Source organism: Scylla paramamosain, chromosome 18, assembly GCF_035594125.1.
Source record: "Scylla paramamosain isolate STU-SP2022 chromosome 18, ASM3559412v1, whole genome shotgun sequence".
Lineage (NCBI taxonomy): Eukaryota > Metazoa > Arthropoda > Malacostraca > Decapoda > Portunidae > Scylla > Scylla paramamosain.
Window position 1 is genome coordinate 18,393,885 of NC_087168.1, and position 21,367 is coordinate 18,415,251.

The 21,367-nt window shown below is 36.5% G+C and overlaps 2 protein-coding genes across 2 annotated transcripts in view; both read right to left on the minus strand.

Annotated features, from left to right (window-relative positions):
- The window catches only part of LOC135109233 (kinesin-like protein unc-104), a 110,607-nt gene extending 103,220 nt beyond the window's left edge, over positions 1-7,387 (minus strand). The window contains exons 1-2 of the mRNA XM_064020452.1: positions 7,235-7,387; positions 4,514-4,777 (exon numbers count right to left, since the gene is read on the minus strand). The gene's annotated coding sequence lies outside the window, so the exon portion shown is untranslated. The remainder of the gene's footprint in view (positions 1-4,513; positions 4,778-7,234) is intronic.
- Positions 7,388-8,337: 950 nt separating this feature from the next.
- The window catches only part of LOC135109234 (furin-like protease 1, isoforms 1/1-X/2), a 49,403-nt gene continuing 36,373 nt past the window's right edge, over positions 8,338-21,367 (minus strand). The window contains exons 15-16 of the mRNA XM_064020464.1: positions 14,047-14,252; positions 8,338-13,430 (exon numbers count right to left, since the gene is read on the minus strand). Of these exons, the coding sequence (XP_063876534.1) occupies positions 13,125-13,430; positions 14,047-14,252 (512 nt within the window). The 3' untranslated portion in view covers positions 8,338-13,124. The remainder of the gene's footprint in view (positions 13,431-14,046; positions 14,253-21,367) is intronic.

Below are 21,367 nucleotides of genomic sequence, written 5' to 3' on the forward strand. Positions count from 1 at the left end.
AAAAGAAAAAAAGAGGAAGAAAGACGTAAGAAAGAAATATTCAACTCAATAAACCAGATGGAAAGGGCGGAGAAAGACACTTGAATGGCAGAGTTTTACAAAGAGTTTACAATCATGAGAACCATCACCTGTCCCGTAGCTTGGCAAAAAAAATAAAATAAAATAAATAAATAAATAAATAAATAAATAAATAAATAAATAAAATAAAATAAAATAAAATAAAAAATAAATAAATAAAAATAAAAATAAAGATGAATAAATAAATAAATAAATAAATAAATAGAAGAGTAGAGATATGCAACGTGGGAAAAAAATCACTTGAATATCAGTTTTTACAAAGAGTTTACTATCATCAAATCCATCAGCTGTCCCGAAGCCTAACGAAAAACAAAATAACAAAAACAGAATGAGCCCAGTAATCGATACGCAATGAGAAAGACAAATGAATAGCGGAGTTTTACAAAGAGTTTACTATCATGAGATCCATCAGCTGTCTGGTCACTCTGGTAGCCTAGCAATGTGAGGGAGCAGTGACGCGCGATACAAAGAGCAGCGGCATCCACTTTAAAAGCCCCAAAACGTGTGAGAGAGGCAGCCAGCGAGTGCTCTGTAGCGGCGGTAACGTGGTAACTGCGTAGGCAAGGCTATAACGGAAAGCTGACCGGGAAAAGGGAAAAATGCTTGGCCTATTTTTTCTACAAGATTTTCATGCACAAAAGAATATAAAACAAGAAAAAGAGAGAAAAAAAAATGGATTGTACAGGTTAATCACTTAAGTCAAGAGGAGAAAGAAGACCTAAGAGGAGGTTTATGGATGCACTGAAGGAAGACATGCTTGTAATGGTCAAGAATGTTGTGGTCTGGGCACGTCAAGAGAGAGACGAGGAGTGAGGAGGAAAATGATGGAGATGAATCTACCGGGCAGGAGACAGAGAGGAAGGTTTATGGATGCAGTGAAAAAAGAAATGCTTGTAATGGGTATGACTGAGGAAGGCGCACAACAACAACAACAACAACAAGAGGAGGAGGAAGAGGAAATTCATAACACTGGCTACGTGTGACTGGTTGAATCCTTATGACGTCATGACTGAGATATACAGTAATCACATTAATGCAGAGACAACGGGGAGGTTTAAAAAGGACTAGAGAAATTAATGAATAGGGGGATGATAGATGGATATAACAATATGAGTATACAGGGACTGCCACGTGTAGACTTAAATGATTACTACCATTTATGTATTGTTTATTTAGGCCTATTGACTTTGTCCTTCACTTATTTATCTATTTATTCAGGCTTGCCGACTTCTATTAAATTATTTATTTAGGCCTACTGATTTATACCCTTTACTTATTCATTTCCCTATCTATCTAATGCACTTATTCATTTATTTTACGCATTTACTCATTTATATTCCGCGAATAGCGCTGACTGGGTACTGAATTATGACGTCATGAGAAAACCCACGCTGATTGGCTAACGAATACCTAGACTTATTTATACAAAGGTTCCCGCGTACACATACACACACATCCGGGTTACCTGATTACACCTTGGCAGCGCTTACAGGTGAACAGCTCTCGTGACGTGCTGTTCATGAATAAGTGAGTGGTATTCAGGCGTGTTAGTGCTCCCTATGCCTGAATGTGTGCTGGTTTGTGTGTTATTTTGCCTCCGTGTTCGTTATTAGTCACTCTTCTGTTAAATATTCAGATGGGGGTTCATTTTTTTTTCCAAAGTTCCTGTCTGATGCCGAGAATAAATGAATAAATAAATAAATGAATGAATGAATGAATAAATATATAAACCGATTGATAGATAGTTGGATAGACAGATAGATAGATAGATAGATAGATAGAGATAAATGAATGAATAAATAAATACTATACTATGCATTAAAAGTTAAAATAGTAATTCATATGATAGATCAAATTTATACATTTAATATATTAATGTAATGAGGAAAGTAAAGCAAAGAAAGGAAGAAATATAGTGAGAAAGAGGCAAAAAGAACGATAAGATGAAAGACAGAAAGTTAAATAAATAAATAAATAAATAAATAAATAAAAGTACAAAAACAGATTAATAAACGAAATACAAGAGAAGCAAAAAAGAAAGAAAGAAGAAAATAAGAACCAAAACAAACATTCAACACCGCAAACAATAAATAAATAAATAAATAAATAAGAAATTGAAAAAAAAGAAAAAAATGAAAAATTACAGAAAATTACACCTAAAAATAAACAGAGAGAGAGAGAGAGAAAAAAAAAAAAAGTAAGGTAGAAGAAGAAAGGCTACATCATAAAACTACACACCATCTTAAAAGTGTTCAATAAAAACTTTCCCCATCAAGAAAAAAAAAAAAAATCCACAGCATCAAGAAAAACAAAAGAATCTCGAGGAAGGAGGAGGCACAACAACAACACTGGTGACGTCACGAGGAAGGCCGGCGGTGATTGGCTGGCGAGTGGCGACCTTACAATGACGCAACACACTTCCTCAAAGTTGCATCCATTAAAACAGCGAATCCTGGAGGCGAGGGAAGGGGGGAAGAGAGAGAAGGAGACAGGAGAGAAGGGGGAGGAGATGGGAGAGAAGGGGAAGAAGGGAGTGGGGAGGAGTGTGACGTCAGAATCCGGATATCGCGTGTGATTGGCCAGTGAAGGTCGTGACGTCAGAGATTCCTCCCCCCAATCCCCTCTCTTTATCGATCAAACACATGGGGATTTAAATAAAAAAAAATCGTTGCTATAAAGAGACTGAATAGATACATAGATAGATGTTTAGACAGATATACGTAAATAGATAGATAGATAGACAAACTGTATAAATATAGATAAATTAATAATAATGAGATCGCTGATAGATTCCACAAAAATATAGATAATAAAAAGACGAATAGACAAAATATAAAGATAAATGATAAAATATAAACAGAGATAAATTGATAGATGATTAATGAATTCTGATGAATAAATACCACAGAGTTTTGTAAGTATGAATGCATGTATGTATGTATGTATGTTTCTGTACGCACGTGTGTATGTATATATTAGTTTATTACATGTACGTATGCTTCATGTACGCACACACATACACACACGTCAGGCAAATTAATGCTGACATGGGACATAGCTGTGTGTGTGTGTGTGTGTGTGTGTGTGTGTGTGTGTGTGTGTGTGTGTGTGTGTGTGTGTGTGTGTGTGTGTGTGTGTGTGTGTGTGAAAATAGATTGGTCCTCTCTTCCGGATAATTTCTCTCTCTCTCTCTCTCTCTCTCTCTCTCTCTCTCTCTCTCTCTCTCTCTCTCTCTCTCTCTCTCTCTCTCATTCTTTTCCTCTAACTCCCTTTCCCTCTTTTTCTACATTTCCTACAGACCTTGACCGTAAACTCTCTCTCTCTCTCTCTCTCTCTCTCTCTCTCTCTCTCTCTCTCTCTCTCTCTCTCTCTCTCTCTCTCTCTCTCTCTCTCATTCTTTTCCTCTAACTCCCTCTCCCTCTTTTTCTACATTTCCTACAAACCTTGACTGTAAACTCTCTCTCTCTCTCTCTCTCTCTCTCTCTCTCTCTCTCTCTCTCTCTCTCTCTCTCTCTCTCTCAATGGCCAGAGTTTGCAGATCGTTCAAATAATGACAAGAACACGAAGAGAAGTTATTATTCTCATAAAGCAACGTATATAATAGAGGAAATGAAGCTTAATATATGAGGGGTGTCATGTAAGGTATTTGTGTGAATAATTCCTAAGTGTGTTTTCTATTAGCTCAACGACTCTTAATCTGTACATTTATCATAAATGGAAGACAATAAAAAAGATAAAAATAAATAAAATAACATCTTGGTAGTTATTTCTTCTTTATTTAGTTAACATATTATTTTGTTCTTTCTTTCGTTTTTTATTTATTTTTTTTTCTATGGAGCATCTCTTCTTTTCATTGCAGTCTTCAAAAAACTCCATTCATCTTTACTAAATTCATGCCTTCTTATTTTGGTAACATATTCTTTTTTTTTTCTTTTGTTTGTTTTCCTTTTTTTTTTTTTTTCCTAGGGAGCATCCATTCAGATTTTTTGTTCTCATATTTTATCATTCTCTCAAATATACTCAAAATTCTGCAAGCATCTTTACAAAATTTATTCTACCTTATTTTCATCAACATTTCTTTTCCTCGTTGGTCATTCATTATTTTTTCCCCATTCACAAGATTTTTTTAGCTATCACATCTTATCATTCTTTTAACTATGGTAAAAAAAAAAAAAAACCTGCATTTATCAACACAAAATACAATACTGACACAAAACACTAAACACAGCACATCACTAATTAATCCTCTGACTGCTAATGACACTATGACAACAGCTACACTTCCCTTGACTAACTAATCAATACTCACTGAGCAAGCACAAAAAAAAAAAAAGACAATGACAGCTTTAAACAATTCTCTTATCTGTAGTACCTTTAAAAATCACACAGACAATTTTACAAAGGATACAAAACACTAAAATATTCAGCCACTCACCTCAATCTAAAGAGAAGAACTGACAACTTCTTCACTTGCACACTTTCTGATGCTGTCGCCCCTGCTGCCTCAAGTGAGAGCTACAGCAATGCCACAAGCTCAGGGAGGGGGAGTCAGGGAGGGAAGAATGCACTCAGGGGTGTACTGTGAGGGGGTAAAGGAGGGGGGGGCTATTGCTGGTGGCTTATGTCTCCTGGACTTTCATCTCACTGCTGCCTCTCAATGGGTTCTTGGGCAGCCCTCATACTGTGTGTCACTGCTCCCCTGTGTTGGAAAGAGGCAGTGAGTGAGTGAGTGAGTGAGTGAGTGAGTGAGTGAGTGACTGACTGACTGACTGACTGACTGACTGACTGACTGACTAAATGACTGACTGACTGACTGACTGACTGACTGACTGACTGACTGACTGAATTAATCAATTAATTAATTAACTAATTAATTAATTAATGTATGAATGTATGAATAACTGACTGACTGAGTGGGTGAATGAGTGTAAAAGGCTGTCAATGTTTGTTAGTGTGTACGAAAGATTGTGTGTAAGAGTGGGTATGACAGAGTGTGTGTGTGTGTGTGTGTGTGTGTGTGTGTGTGTGTGTGTGTGTGTGTGTGTGTGTGTGTGTGTGTGTGTGTGTGTGTGTGTGTGTGTGTGTGTGTGTGGGTCAGAACAGCTGTGAGTGTGAGTGGATTTGAAAGACTGAGTGTGTGAGTGAGTACAAAAGGCTGTGGGTATGTAAATGAATGTAAAGGACTATGTAAGCCTCTGAGATGTAAACTAATGGTGCTGCAGATTACATAAAGCTTAGTCATCTCACCTATATTTGGGGTGAGCCAGGATAGGTTAGGTTAGGTCGAAGTTACCTATTCTAATCTAACCTATCCAACCTAATCTAACTTTAATCTAACTTAACATTAATCCAGAGTTGCTAAGATGGCCACTCTTCCTGTGATCAAACATTGCACATATGAACTGAAAAAATAAATAAATAAATATAAATAAATAAATAATAGAAAAAAAAAAATAATAATAACAATAATAATAAATAAATGAAATAAAAGAGGAGGGAGGAAAAAATTAGATGCTCAAGTTAGACTAAGCTTCATTTATTTACTAATTTTTATTAATTAATTAATTTTATTTTGTTTCTATTTATATATCTTATTTTACTTTATTTTATTTACTTATTTATTTATTTTTTTTTTATCCCAGGAAGAAAAGAATGAACCAAAAAGTTAGTCCTTGAAGAGCATCCCTATTACAAGTTGGAGAACAGGAGAACAAGATGGGGAAGAATGGGTCTCCAACACAGCATCACCCTTAGGTACACAGAACACACAAGAAAGAAGGACTAATACTACAGCTGGCATATGGTAAAGAAAAAGACACCCACCCTTATTTATGGGAGAGACCAGCTACCACCACCATCAGTATATAATAGACAGTATATGCACACTTTCAAAATTATTATCAAACTTGCTTAATATAAAGTTTGCATCTGTATCCTCTTTTTCTCTTTAAAATTCACATCTATTTCCACATTTTCTCTTCAGTAATTGTAGTTTCCTAAGCCACAGAAGAAGGAAATAAACTGTTTTTGTCTTCATGTGCTTAATGTGCTTAGTAATTTTCCTCCTAATCATTAAAAACCAGCTATTAATATACTGTATTTTGTGAATCAACATGATACAGACTTTTTGTTAACTAAGTACATTTAAAGTTTTGAAAAATATCTCATGTTTAATATACATTCTGACTGTGAATATCTTAAAACTAAAACATTCAGTAAAGGTTGTTACTTATTCTTTTTACTGACTTAGTAAGGACCTGAGGGTATTATCATTAACATATTATTTTATTTTTCCTTTATTCTCATTTTTCCATATTTTTCCCCCATTCTGTTTTCCTATCAAAATATACCCACTGTACCTTTGCAGTGCTTAACTTCCCTTTGCAAAATAGTTTCACCTTCCTTCACCCTATTTTATCATGCTTTTTATTCCCCATCCTTTTTTTCTTTTATTAATTTTCCTTCAGATCACCCTAGTTTAGATTTACTGTACTCAAACATCCCTACACAAAAGTTTAGTATTTTCCCTAATAGTGTCATCTCTTTTTTTTTTTTTTTTCTCATCCTATTCTCTCATTATTTATTCGTTCATTCCCTCATCCATTTCCCTCCGCATGCCAACCAGTGCATCTCAACATCCCCTTTGCAAAAACACTCCAGTCTTCATCCACTCCATTCTCTCACCTATTACCTTCCTATTCTCAAATTATTCTCTTATTAACCCATTATTCACAATACAGCTCCGTCATCCACTTCCCTCCACCAAACTCCACATCCCCTTCGCAAAAACAATATCCAATCTTTATCCATTTTTCTTCCATTTTCTCTCGCCTTCCTATTTTCATGTTACCCACACACTTATTCACCCACAATTCAAACTACAATTCTCTCATCCATTTCCCTCCACACTCCACCCAAGGCACCTCTACCATACTCCACCTGGCCTCCGCAAAACAGGCAGATACAAGACTGACGCAGCCGTGGGTTGGTCCGGTCGATGATCAGCTGGGTGGCCTCTGCTCTGCCTCGCTCCCCTTAACACACACCTCCTCCTCACGCCCTTACGCACTAACCTACCCCTTAACTAACAACACTAATGGGTAGGGATGATGTTCTTGAGGGTAATGTGTCAAATCCGCCAGGTTGTAATACTCACGCGTGGGTCTATGGGCGAAAAACACGGTGAAAGGGAGGTGTGGGTGAACACTCCCCGCCGCACCTTGTTTACCTCTGCGTCATCGCTTCCTTGCCGGGGTAGAGCGAGGGTGCCAATGAAAATGTTGGAGTTTTAACGTGGACTAATGTAATGTTACCTTCATTCTTGGCTAGTAATATTTTCTCTTCTTTTGAGTGCAGTAATGTTTTCTTCTTTTCTTCTTCTTTCGTTTTAATTTCTTTCTTTCTTTTCCTTTTTTCTTTCTCCCTTTGTTTATCTTTTTCTCAGCTTGTCCCGCTTTGCATGAGCCTTCTCCATATTGTTTTATTGTATACTCCTGCTTCGTCTATCCCTTTGTTTTAATTCACATCTTCCTTCGCACAGCCGATCCACCTCTCTTTCGGTCTTCCATCCTTCTTCTCCTCCTTCTCCTCAGCTTTTCTTCACGCACTACTCCTACTCCTCTTTCTATTACTACTACTACAACTACTAGTTATGAGGAACTACGGTAGTACTTACCGCAAGAGGCATCAAGGCATAATTTGAACCATCGAGATAACTTCCATAGCTGTACCACTCACCTCAACAACGTGTTAGCTATGTTATCAAATGCCTTAGAAACACGGCAGAGTAGTCGCGCATCACATACACCCCATCCTCATGTATTAAATTTATCAGAATTCCTATTCCTCAGCTGATTCTCCATGAATGAATGGTGTGTATAAGTGTGTACCGTGTGGTGTTTTGTCTGGGCCATAATGATACAGTACTGTACATTTCGTGCAGCACACACCTAGCAGCTCAACATTATCTATCAAACTATTCTTACTGCTATTACTCCTACTACTGTTGTTGTTATTGCTGCTGCTACTACTACTACTACTACTGCTGTTGCTGCTATTACAAAAACTACTGCTACTGCTACTACTACTACAATATTACTACTACTACCACCATTACTACTACTAGTGCTATTATTACAACAATACTACTACTACCACTACTCTGAAACCAATACCACTACTTTCATTTTAATATATCTGCCTCACAGCTTGCATTTCTTAAGAGAAAAACAAAACAGGAAATAAGAATGACACAAACAATGCAAATTCTTCTTTTTTTTTCCATTATTCACAATCACAAATCCAATGTAGTAAACTCTGAACAAGAATAAGAAATCCAACCAGGAAAAAAAAAAAAAATTCATTGACAATTAAAATAAATATCCATCACCAGCAGCAGAAATAGAGAAGGAAAAAAAAAGCTACATATTAAAAAAAAAGAAAAAAAATGGCTACATATTATCAAGAAAAAAAAAATATATGATGACAATAATGCAGATAAATAATAATACATGAATGTACAAACTATTCTCTACAATTTTAAGTACAAATGGATGCTTTTCAAATACTGAGTACACCTATTATGGATTTATCAACAAAAATTTTCAAAGATGTACATTCTCAACTTCCTGATAAAATGATTCACCTAAACACTGCCATCATTACCAAGGACACCAGTTAATACAGGCATAGGAAAGAAGATAAAAGTTTAGTACACACCCTGCTAAAATGAGATTAATCGTTTCATATATACACACTGGAGGTAAATTTATGATAATGATGAATGTGTTATCAATATACATCAGCTCCTTGTTTTCCATCTATTGTTTCTTTCTATTATTACTTGAATTTGCATTCTCTCTCGACTTTATTTATTGCATACTATTGTTGTATCTTTTATTTTACCTCTCTTGACTTTCTATGTTATATGCTATTATTTATTTTTTATTTTTTTCCTGTAAATCCTCTTCTGAAATTCCATGTTTATTAATTAATATGAAATTCCATGTTTATTACTTAATATATGTAAGCTATGTTAGTTTTTTTTATTTCAATCTTTAACCTGCATATATCATTACCTGAATTGTCTTTTCATTACAGTTCTCAAAGCACATTACAGTTTATAGAACACAACAAAGCACATTACAGTTTATAGAACACAATAAGTATTTCATTACTGTATGGCTTTAAAATCTGCTTACATATTTCATTACCTCAAGTCTTCTTTTCATTAAAATTTAATTAGAATTACCAACCTATTTCAAAGTGAGATACCAGCTTTTCTAAACGTGACAAAATTCTATTGCAGTTTTCTTTCATATCCCCATTACTGTATTTGTTTTTCTGATGAGAAACTCAAAATCACAATAGAAACATGCATAATACAAATGGATAAACCACATTTTCCCTCTTTTTTTTTCAGTTTTTCCTCTTTCCATATAACCAAACAAACATTCAAGAACATTTAACTTCAGAAAATTTTGCAATACATCACTTTCATCTTAAAGAGTAAGTAAAAGCAAATAAAACAGTGTGCATAAACATAAACAAGAAACGAAGCAACATACACAATAGATTCAATGTGAAAATAAAACTGTATTGCTGCTGGTGACTTTACAAGCTTTACAAGAGTTCAATATTTTGTCTATTCATTACAGAAATATTGGAGTTTTCACCTCATATCACACACAATATAATCTCATCTATTTATTACAGGAATATTGGAGTTTTTAGGCCATATCACACAAAGTATTACCTTAAAAGTACATATGCATCTTGTGGAAGACCATTAATCTTTACACCAGGCAATGAAATAAAAAGAAACTCTACTGCTTACTCTATTCATTGTCTTGATCACTGTTCCTATGGCCCTGTGAAGAGCCAAGGGAATATTAATCAACACACAGTACACAGTAAGCAATGGGACTTCTTTTCAAGGGCACATGACAAGTTTTGAAAGATCTCTACCTTCACTATTCCTTCATTATCAACAAGACACAAAAACCTAATTTTCTTCATGTCAAAACAATGAAATTCTCCTTTTCATCTCTTATTCCTCTTCAGTAAAGGAAACCATATATTTTTTTTTCAGATACTCAAATTTAGATTTTTTTTCTATCATTCCTCTACATTTAATAAAGGAAACAGCCCTATTTTTTCATATCAACACTCAAACTTATTTTTTTCTACCTTTTCTCTACAGTGAATGAAAACTATTTTACACGCTGACACTCAAATTCTGACTTCTTGCTACTGTTCCATAAAGATGAACAAAAAGGGTGAAGATGAAAGTGGAAATGTTAAGTTGACAATGCTGAATTCTGTTTTCTTTCTATAATTCCTCTACAGTAAAGAAAACAACCTTATTTTTTCACACTGACACTTAAATTCTGCTTTCTTTCTCTCACTGCAAACAAAAAGATGAAGATGAAGTCAGGAATGTTGTGTTCACTTCCACTGTTCTAGGAGACCCTTAAAGGAGAACAGGAACTATGGATCTGTAGGACACACTTAAATAATGAGGTGAATTGGGGAGTAATCTGCAGCTCCACATTAAGTAGATTGGTTCAGTGTGCCCTGCGGGGATGGACTGGAAGGACGGAGGTTTCTGCATTCTGGAATATATATTTTGTCTTTTTCTGTTGGTCTTCAATGTCACTCTCTTAGCTATTTACTCTGCATTATGTGCTATCAATAGACTTTTTACTTCCTCTCTCTTTTTCCAAGGAGCTTCATTTCTGGCATATATTCTTTTCCTATTCACTTCTGAAACTTCTGTAGTGTATTCAGACATAATGAGACTCAGCATATGATTGAAAACTATACGTATTGGCTCAAAAGGGAATGGTGTTGAGTATGGATGAACTGAGCTTTTTGCAACCAAGAAATTAAAAATGGGAATGAAAAAAAAGGCATCAGTGAACATCTGAGGATGGTAAATCACAAAGACAAGAAAGCTGTGTTGAAGAACAAGCAAGAATTTCATCTTAATGCCCAGAGCACATGAATTTACATTTGTACTCTTCCTACGTTATGCAAAAAGACCATAAGTCCCACCTGGCTAGTCCCAATACACCAGTAGCAATGTTTACCAGTTGTGCCGACACTTGCATACATACACACACACGGGTATGAGTGATCTCAGTAAAACTGCACCTTGACTAATATTCTTGCACTTTTAAAACATCCAAGCCAAGAGTGTGTTTGCCACCACATCTAAGCACCACCTGACCCACTGCCTCCACTGCTTCAACACAATGCTACACTCATGGTCAGGGAACAAATGAGTAAACTGCCTCATTCTTTGCCACTGTGTTGTGTTTCTCTTCAGTTTTTGCTCCTCTTGCCTGCTTAATAATTCCCTTATGAATATGAAGGCTGATGGAGCAGATCAAGGCACTAAAGACTGAAGAACAATAGAAAACTTGACTGAGGAAGAATTAAAAACCTGACTGAAGAATTAAAAACCTGACAACTGAGAACTGAGGAAGAATGAAAACTTGACTGAGAAAGAATTAAAAACCTGAGTGAAGAAGAATTAAAAACCTGACAACTGAGAACTCAGGAAGGATGAAAAACTTGACTGAGGAAGAATTAAAAACCTAACAATTGACAGTGGAGGAATAATGAAAACCTGACTGAAAAAGAATTGAGAACCTGACAATTGAGAACTGAGAAAGGATGAAAAACATGACTGAGGAAGAATTAAAACCAGACAATTGACAGTGGAGGAATAATGAAAACCTGACTGAAAAAGAATTAAAAACATAACAACTAACAACAGAGTGAAGACCTGAACACTAACAGAGCAGATCAGGGGAATAAAGACAGAGGAGGAATGCCAAACACTGTGAGAGTGCAGCAAGTGAACTGACTACTGACCATGACTGCACCATCTGAAGCAGCAAAAGCGAACTAAACATATTAATCATGCAACATATTATCACATTACCACCTGTCCCTCCCAGCTAACATATGTAGAGGGTGACAAGAGCTTCAACTTCTGCTAATCAAGACCAATGAATAAGGTTAACTCTTGCCTCATTGATCTTAACCAGAGTAAGAGAACTGTCACTTCCCTCATTGCACAGACATGCACAATAACTTCTCCATGAATGAACTATACAAGTCTGCTGAACATTTCTACTGATAAGGAATGGAATGACTGATTTCTTTTGATGTTTCTTTGGAGACAAGAATTAGAATATTAAAATAGCAACGAGTGAATGCTCCCCTAGACAGCCACTATCATCAATGAACAATGATGAGTGGTTCTTGGGAGGGAAAACTATGTACAAAAAAAGATAAATATGAAAACTATAAAAAGACAACACTATTTACTATTTACACACAATTCATTTGAGCTAATAGTTATAAAATTGCAAATATATAATCTTGTAAACACACTCTATATTGAATTATCATTAAAAAGATTGAAAGAATTCTAGACAGCTTGCAATCAAAGTTATGAGTTACTGCCTGAATTCATTATTACACTGGATATGTAAGTGAAGATTCTTGGATGAGAGGTGCAGGAGTGCAGGCAGAGATGACACACTCCCACAGCACCATAGACAAGCATTATCATTACAATCAGGGAGAGAATATTATTACCATACATGGGCAGTCTTTACCACAGTCATTATGTTCATATATTAAGGCCACACACAAACACATTCATACACACACACACTCACTCACTCACTCATTCACTCACTCTTCATGTTACCTGGAATACAAATGTTTTTTTCTCCTCATGTCAATACCATTCTGGACTTCATTATTTATATTAAAAAAAAAAAATGCATGAACCATTAAAAAAAGAACTTTGAAACATTTCTAACACAGAGACAATCACAGTTGGAGAACTCTCATTACATTCCTGCCCTGGTGTGATGTCCAGAGCAGATGCATCATTATTGCTTGGAGCTTCATGAAAGTACCTGTCCTGAGGGGAATACCTAATGACAGGCACTCACATAAACACAAAATAAAATGTTGTAAAAACACTTAAGTACTTCACTGTCATGATCTAATCTTGCATAATCTTAATCTTCCTCCTCCTCATCTGTGGTGAGATCGTGGAATGGTATGCTTGTAAGGATACTGTCTGAGCTTTTCTGAGCCATGGGACTGTACCCAATCTTTCCGTTACTTGCTGGGTTCATGAGGCCAGTGAGGGTCTTGGGGAGGGACGACCTGTGTGGTGCATGCTTGCTCTTCCTCAGCACCATCACGCCCATTACCAGCACCAGCACCAACAGGCCTATCACCACACCAAGCAGGGCTAGGTACCAGCCCTGCTGCCGCTGGTATGAGAGCAGCAGTGAGCTTGGCTGACACAGACTCTGGCCCTGGCAACACAAAGACTTCCTCAGTGTGTGGATAAAGGATATGAACACAGAGATGTCCTCAGTGTATGGGGTAAAGGACATGAAACAGGAAAGAGCAGCAGCCTTTGCTTTTCTAGAAGTACTGTATAATGATGTACTATGTACTGCATGTACAAATATATAACTTGTTCTTCTCTATGGAACAAAGTTAAAAAAATGTTTACTCAACATCAAATCACTTGAAAGAATTTGAATCAACTGGATGGAAGAAAGTAAGACAAATAAGTCACAACTGACTTAAAGATGGACAGTAATAAGTTTTATAAATCTATAAAGAAAACAACACAGAACAAAGTTTAAATGTTTACTGTGCATCTAGTCACTTGAGGCAGTTTGAGGCAAAATGATGGAAGATAGTAAGCTTGAGAAGTTTAAGTAAGTGCAAAACTGACTTACAGAGATGATTAGCTAAGTTCTCAAAAGTGTTTTCTTGTTAATAATGAAGAAATCTTGTTAATCTGTCATTAGAACCATAAAAACACTGTTAAAAACCTATGCACATAATCTCAACTAGAGGCTTTTGACTGTAGTGGAGGTACAACACTAGAGTATTTCAAAATATGGTCCTAAGACTCACCTTGGACGGCAAGTACATCTCCTCATCGCCCCAACACTTGGTGCACTCATAGTCCTGTGGTCCAGAGCAGTTATAGCAGGAGTAGTGGCAGGAGAGGCAGGTGGGAACGCCAGTCACACCCTCCTGCTGGGGATCCCAAGCGTAGTGCCCCGGGGAGCAGGTCATGAGGCACTGCCCATTGAAGATGTAGTGGTCCTTCTTACACTCTGTGGGTTACCAGTACTGAGTCACACACTGGCCATGGTTCATTGCTGTGGTTACTGTTAGTGCCTAGATTTATGTTGAAGTCAAGTGTTCATAAATAGTATGACACAAAGTTTAGTAATGACAGTATATTCATGAAACAGTTTGTTTGTTGTCTCAGAGTAATAAAGGAATAGTGTTTACATATAAAGTCAGGCATTAAAATAAAGGGAAAACTAAAAACTCATCCTATTATTTTAACAGAACTAAACTACTAAGGCATACAAACAAGTTCTTTGCAGATTTAGTACTTGAACATATTAATCATCAAAAAGCATACTTAATAATACCAACATACAAATATGCAACCATTCATCATTTTATCACATCTCAATGCTAAGCAACCAAAAAGTTTAAAGAGGCAGCAATAAAAGATACGTCAATTTATAATCTTGTACAATACATTCAGTGCACATGGTTTAGGAGGAACAGACAGTCTCTGGCCCACCAACATCATGCAGCAACAAGCTACGTACTGTTCTTGCTCGTCTCAGTCAAACCTAACGTCATCCAAAACCTAACTAAAAAAATAATGTCAAAATCTTAGTCATGGGGACAAGAAGCATTCAGTACACGAGTAGTAATATTTCCTCCATGTCCTTTACAGGGATGGCCAAGAGCAGGAGACAGACATTAGTTCAAGTAAAAAAAAAAGGAAGTACAATAAAGAACCACAGAAGGTTTTTGGATTAGTTTACACATGCAGAGCTTCACTGACACAGACCTTGCATCACTCACTACCAGGGCTTTGCAAGTTTCCCAGGAGACAAGAGGAAGGTTAAAAAAGCTTCATACATTTCCCAACAATATAAAGAGGAGTCCCATATGCCATCCAAAAATCTAGAATACATTTGTGAAAACTGTACAATAATATTAGGTACATTTTCCAACTCAGTTTTAGTAACTGTACATTGCCTTTTTAACAATCTTACTAAAAACAATTATTTCTTCTCTCCTCTCATTTCAGAAGGCAATAACATAAAGAGGAGTCACATATGCCATGCTCAAACCAGAATGCAATAATACATTTTCCAACCCAATTTTAGTAACTGTACACTGCTTTTACAATCTAACTAAACCAATCATTACTTCTCTTCTCTCATTTCAATTATGGCAAAACTGCAAACTATATCAGAGTACAAATAAACACAAAGCTAAGAAGACTCCTCTCTCAATCCTTACAATATTATATCAAGGTTTGTGTCAATGTAGTTCTTACTGAGTGGCATTTACAGAGACCGAAGTGACTCCCCGTGTTAGGAGGACACTGGTGGGGAGACACGAGGGCAGCGAGAACACTTACTGATGGTTAGTTGAAGAATATGTTCGATGATAATGTGACCCTGCAATGGAAAGCAGAAAGGGACAGGCAACAACACAAGAATAACAGAACAGAACAGTACACCCAAAACAACAACACAATTGGTCCATAAGAAGTGGCTGTGGTGGTATGGGGAGGCTGGGGAAGACTGGAGGGCATGAGGGATGAGGGCTGAGGGAGCAGCAGTGTGGTGGTGGTAAATGGTAAATCATAATAGCAAGTTTCACCCAGATGAATGAAATAAATAAATAGATAAATAAATAAATAAACAAATAAATAAAAAACATAATATCCGTGCATGTTGTCCAGAAAAGAAAACCATGTACTATATAAAAATAAAAAAAAAAATAAAAAATGAGCATACTTGAACAGACAGACAGACCAACAGACAGACAGGGTATTATCAAGGAGGGAATATAGATGTAGTCATGTCTTTAACCTGTGGCATTCATGTATCTCCTTATTAAAGCAAGAATTTTATTAATATTATTTGCATTACTTTTTGTTAGTTACATTCAGTGCATTTATTTACCAGCATTATTTAATACATACACTGAAGATTTTATTAATTTATCTATGGAAGAAATTTAATGGTACCAGTTTCCAATCATTACCATTTAAATATGTCAACAGCATTTTATCTCATTTCATAGGCCAAAACATTTTTTTTTTCAACTTTGTGCTTTTAAAATGTCACCCTTCACATCCATTCATCCACACACACACGCGCACACACACACACACACACACACACACACACACAAACACAAACATAGCTTTCCTGTATGCCACCATTCCCTAGACAGCGTTTTCTACATCAGTTTTCCTGCAAGGTGTGGCCGGAAGAGCAAGCCAGTTAAGATTGTCCTGTCATGCAAAGTTGTGATTCATAGTGATAAAGTAAATTAGGTGGAGATGAGAAGGGAAGTAGAGACACAAAGGGAGGACAAAAGAAGTATAACGGAGACAGAAGAGAAATAGACAAGATGATAAAACATTATAGAGAATGAAAAATAAAAAAAAAGGGGAAGAAAAGAAAAGCCAAAAGGATAAGTGAAGAGATAAAAAGTAAAGATGAGATAAAAGCATAAAATGAAGTAAAGATAAGAGAACAGAAGAAAAAAAAGCAGGGAGGAGACAAAAGAAAAACAAAGACAAGATCTAAAGACAAAAATAGAGTATGAGAAGAGAAATGAGAAGAAAACAGAAAGGGAGAGAAGAGAAACAAAAAGAGTAAGTGAAGAGATGAGAAGCAAATATTATACAAGATGAGGAAAAAGAAACAAAGCAGGGAATGGAAAAAAAACAGATAATTAGATAAAAAAATAAAACAAAATAAAATACATAAAAGCTCATCTCCTAGCCACTATTTACAGGAAAACTTGATGATAAGCACTACATGGTGAGAGGCAAAGCTCTGATCTTTATGCATCTACAGAGAGCAGTGAAGAATACACAGCATACGTACAGTGCCAGCTAAATACAGGGGACAAGGCTCGCTCTCTCTGAAACTATACAGTCACACTTCACAACAGATAGACAAGAGGAAAGTGCATGAAATATGAAGACAGTGAGGGATTTACGAGCAAGACATTAGAGTTTTTTTTACACCACATAAACTACTTAGACCAAGCATCCACTCACCCACACACTCCTCTCTATAGATTTATTACCATCTACTCCTGCATTCACTCTTTCTACCCTCTACAGCCAGAGTCACTTAAGTAAATCATTAGCCAACGCACTTTATCCGACTCCACTTTCTACAAGCCAGGGCCACTGCAGCAAACCACTTGCTCTATCACTCTCTCTACTTTGTACAGCCAGGGCCACTTCAGCAAACCACTCACTCACTCATTCTCACTCTCTCTACTCTCTACAGCCTGTGCCGTGCGTGGCTCAAACTCACCAGTTCCCCGGGAGCGGGCGAGTGTAGCCAGCAAGCGAGGGGGTCAACACCATCCTCATCACCACCATCATCACTTCCACATTGCTGCTGCCTCTACACCATCATCTCCACTCTACACTCCACCTTCCCCCATCTCTCCCCCTGCCCCATGCCTGCCTCAGCCCCTCTCACCCTCCTCTCCCCACCTCCTGTGTGCTGGGAGGTGAAAGGAGGAGTTGGGGAGGGACATGAAGGCTTCTCAGGGACAGGAAGGTTATTGTGAGTAAAAAAGGGGAAGACAGCCTGGCAAGATGTCAACTTTGTGCCACCATGAACGATGATGATGATAATTGTGTTGATGATGAGGATCTAATAACAATTTTTTTTTCTGCAAATTCAAGGTGATATCATGAAAACGGAAAAAAAATTACAAGTATCCAAAACTATATAACAAAATGAAAAGTCTATTAATATTTTGTGGGAAGCTAAAACTTTATGATAATGACAAAGACAACTATGATGAATCTTTGTTTTCTTGTTAGCTGTTCTCTATGCCAGATCCTTCATCACTTAAAGGCCATGTTAGCTGTGACAAAATATCACACCTCATCTCATCTGAAGTCAAAAGGAAACTATCCACACTCCCCCTCACTTATTTCCCTTTTAGTTGCTTTTCATGACACAGGAAATATGGCAGCAGTATTCTCCCAGCCAGACCTCAGAGTGAATGGCCAGGCTGTATTTTCATACAGCTCATTAATCCATCACATGATACACTGGTATGCATTACTGACAGCACTTGGTGACAGTCTAGAGATGCTTGCAATTTTGACAACCTGCCATGAAGGAAGTGACGTTACATTAGATAAGTTGGGAGGTGAACCTGTGACAGAATATAAACCAGTTAAGACATTCAAGAGTGAGTAATGTTAGCTGCAGCCAGATGTTAGCTCCAGCAGAGGTACACAAGACAGCTGCTTGGAGATTAGTAGCCAGAGACCACACAACTACTACTTGGAAGCCACAAGGGAAGAGCAAAGAGAAAAACTTAAAATGGAAATGGAAAAGTTCTAATTCTGAAAAACAAGCAAATTCAGAAAAGACCACTTCTAACTACAAATCTACAACTACATTACAAATACAACTGCAAGCACACACGCACACACACACACACACACACACACACACACACACACACCATGGAGAAGACAGTATAAATCATTATTTTCTATATGCAGCAAATAATAAAATGTTAAAAATCAATTACCGAGAAATTAGGCATAATCTCCATATTAATATCACGTATAAGGTGATACACTGGACAAATGATACAAAAAATAAAAAGAAAAGGAAAACAATCTTAAAACAAAATAAATAAATTCTAGATAGATTAATACAGAAGGACATAGCAGAATATAAAAACATAAGAAATGATGGTAAATTGCTAAAAGACCTTTCCATAATTAACGTAATTCACAACCAATAAACAAATTATAATTGTATCATGAATAATTTGCCTTTTTATACTGTTAAAACATTCTCATAACCTTCTAATGTCCCTAAGTGGATAATTTCCCTAAGTGGATAATAAATATCCACTAGTGTTGTAAGTGAATGCTGTACTATAACTTTCATGACTCCAATTTTTATAAAGGTAAACCTGCCATGTATTTATCCCTATTAAGTATAAGCATTATAAAGCTAAACCTGCCATGTATTTATCCCTATTAAGTATAAGCAATCTTTTTCTCAAACTTTTTCCCCAAACATGCTCTTCCCAGTACCAATACATTTCATTCAGTCTTCTCTTTAGCCTTGCATTTCTCACATAGTCCAAATAACTCTTTCATTTGTCACTCTCCTTCCACCTTTTCTACTTGACCAATCCCTTCAATGCTCCCTATTCTGCTTAATCAACTATTTCCATTGCAACACCAATTCTCCTATTCATTTCATCAGTGTTCACTCTATACATATTTCTATACACACATTTCTCTGACAACTCCACTACATTCAATCTCTTTTTCCTATGGTTCAGCCCCCACACAACCCTATCATTATTTCTATACTCTCCTAAACCTTTCTCTTTGCATTCATTCCAAGCTTTCTGCATCTAAACACTTCACTACGTACAATGATCCTCTAAGCAATTAATATCTAGGAAATAAAGAAAAACAGAACAAGAAGAACATAAATTTGTGAATTTTAAAAGTTTTTAGAGAGAGAAAGTATAACAATACATAGGGTTTGATCTATCTGAGGTATGAAAAGTGACATGCCAAGATACGTCCCCAAGCAGAGCTGTAGTGCATGCAAAGTCCTACCACTTAATGAGCATTACAGAGAATATTTCAGCCTGCACAGTGAATGCCATTTATCACACTATGGCAGAGACCTTAAAAGACAGTGATTGACAACTTGAGGCAGACAACTATAAGAATCACTGACTAACTCAATTTTCAGACTGGATGTGAATATAAGATTGTTTTTATGTAGTCTGCTTTCCTCTGCATAAGACAGGTAGTAATGAAGTATGGACCTTAACATCCTCTATCTGTAAGGCCTCTCTCCATTGTGCTTTATTTCTACCCAGTGCTGCTTTTAGCATCATACAGGAATGTCCAACTTGGTGCTTGGGAGAACTTTAGTGCAACTGCAGTGATAAAAATGATGAAATCTTACCCTCCTTAAAACCTTTGGATATTACTGACAGCCTAAAATCCATTCAGATAAAAGCGTTCACTACCTGCAAGAGGTGACTATGGGGAAAGAACAGCTGATTTCTGTAGAGGTTGGTTATCATTAAGATGCATGGAGAAGAGAACATGACTAAGATTAATGACTTCTTCAAATGTTGTAAATTAACATCATCCCTATTTATTGTTATGAAATAGGTATTGGTTTTAGTATATCCCTTCACAATGAAATGTTACAAAGAACACTTGAAAATTAACTACACTAACTATCAGAATAACAAAAGTCGCAAGTAAAAAAAAGATGTTTATTTTTGTCACATGCGACTTATTACAAAGACAAACACTCAATATGTGACACCAATCCTCCACAACCATCTTCTTAAAAATGCAATTTATAAAAAGATTTGAACATCAACACAAATATCCTTACATGTATCATAATATGTATAAATACACAAGGTTTTTTTTTCTCTCGTCCTTAACTGTCATGCTAGGCACTCACACTCGACTCAGATCAGCCACACTGCGGGAAGACGCATGCGCACACGCACACACATGTACACACACTCTCACATGTCAATCTTCAATGAGACCCAGCAGACTGGTCATCATAATATTGCACATGCATGAATGTTTGTATGCACACACACACACACACACACACACACACCAGCTGAGAGCACAGCAGATTTGTGCAATTTCACACTTCAGGCCATAACCATTTTTGTCCGGTGAACACAGATGCAATGAGAATTATGATAAGCAAGATAAACCAACCCACTAAATCCTCATCTATCATAACATAATTTCTGCTTTACTTATATATATTTAGCAACAGTTTTCATGATTCCTTTGTAATCTGCTCATACATTTACCATTTAATCATAACTTCAACAAGGCTAATCTCACAAGAGTTGCTTTCATTTAATATTTTTCCTCACCTTTGATTTTCAAAGGCAAAATCAATAGATCTTTTGACATGAGAGTATTAAAAATTTGAATGGGCCGTGCATTCACTCCTATACTCATATGCTGGTGCTGAGATTCATGCACATTCCATTTGATCTTCTCAGTTGTCTACAAACATACATCCCATCCTTCTATCTGTTCCTTGTTTGGGTACTGTATAAAAGTCGACACACAGCCTAACAATCCATACTAGACTGAAGATGA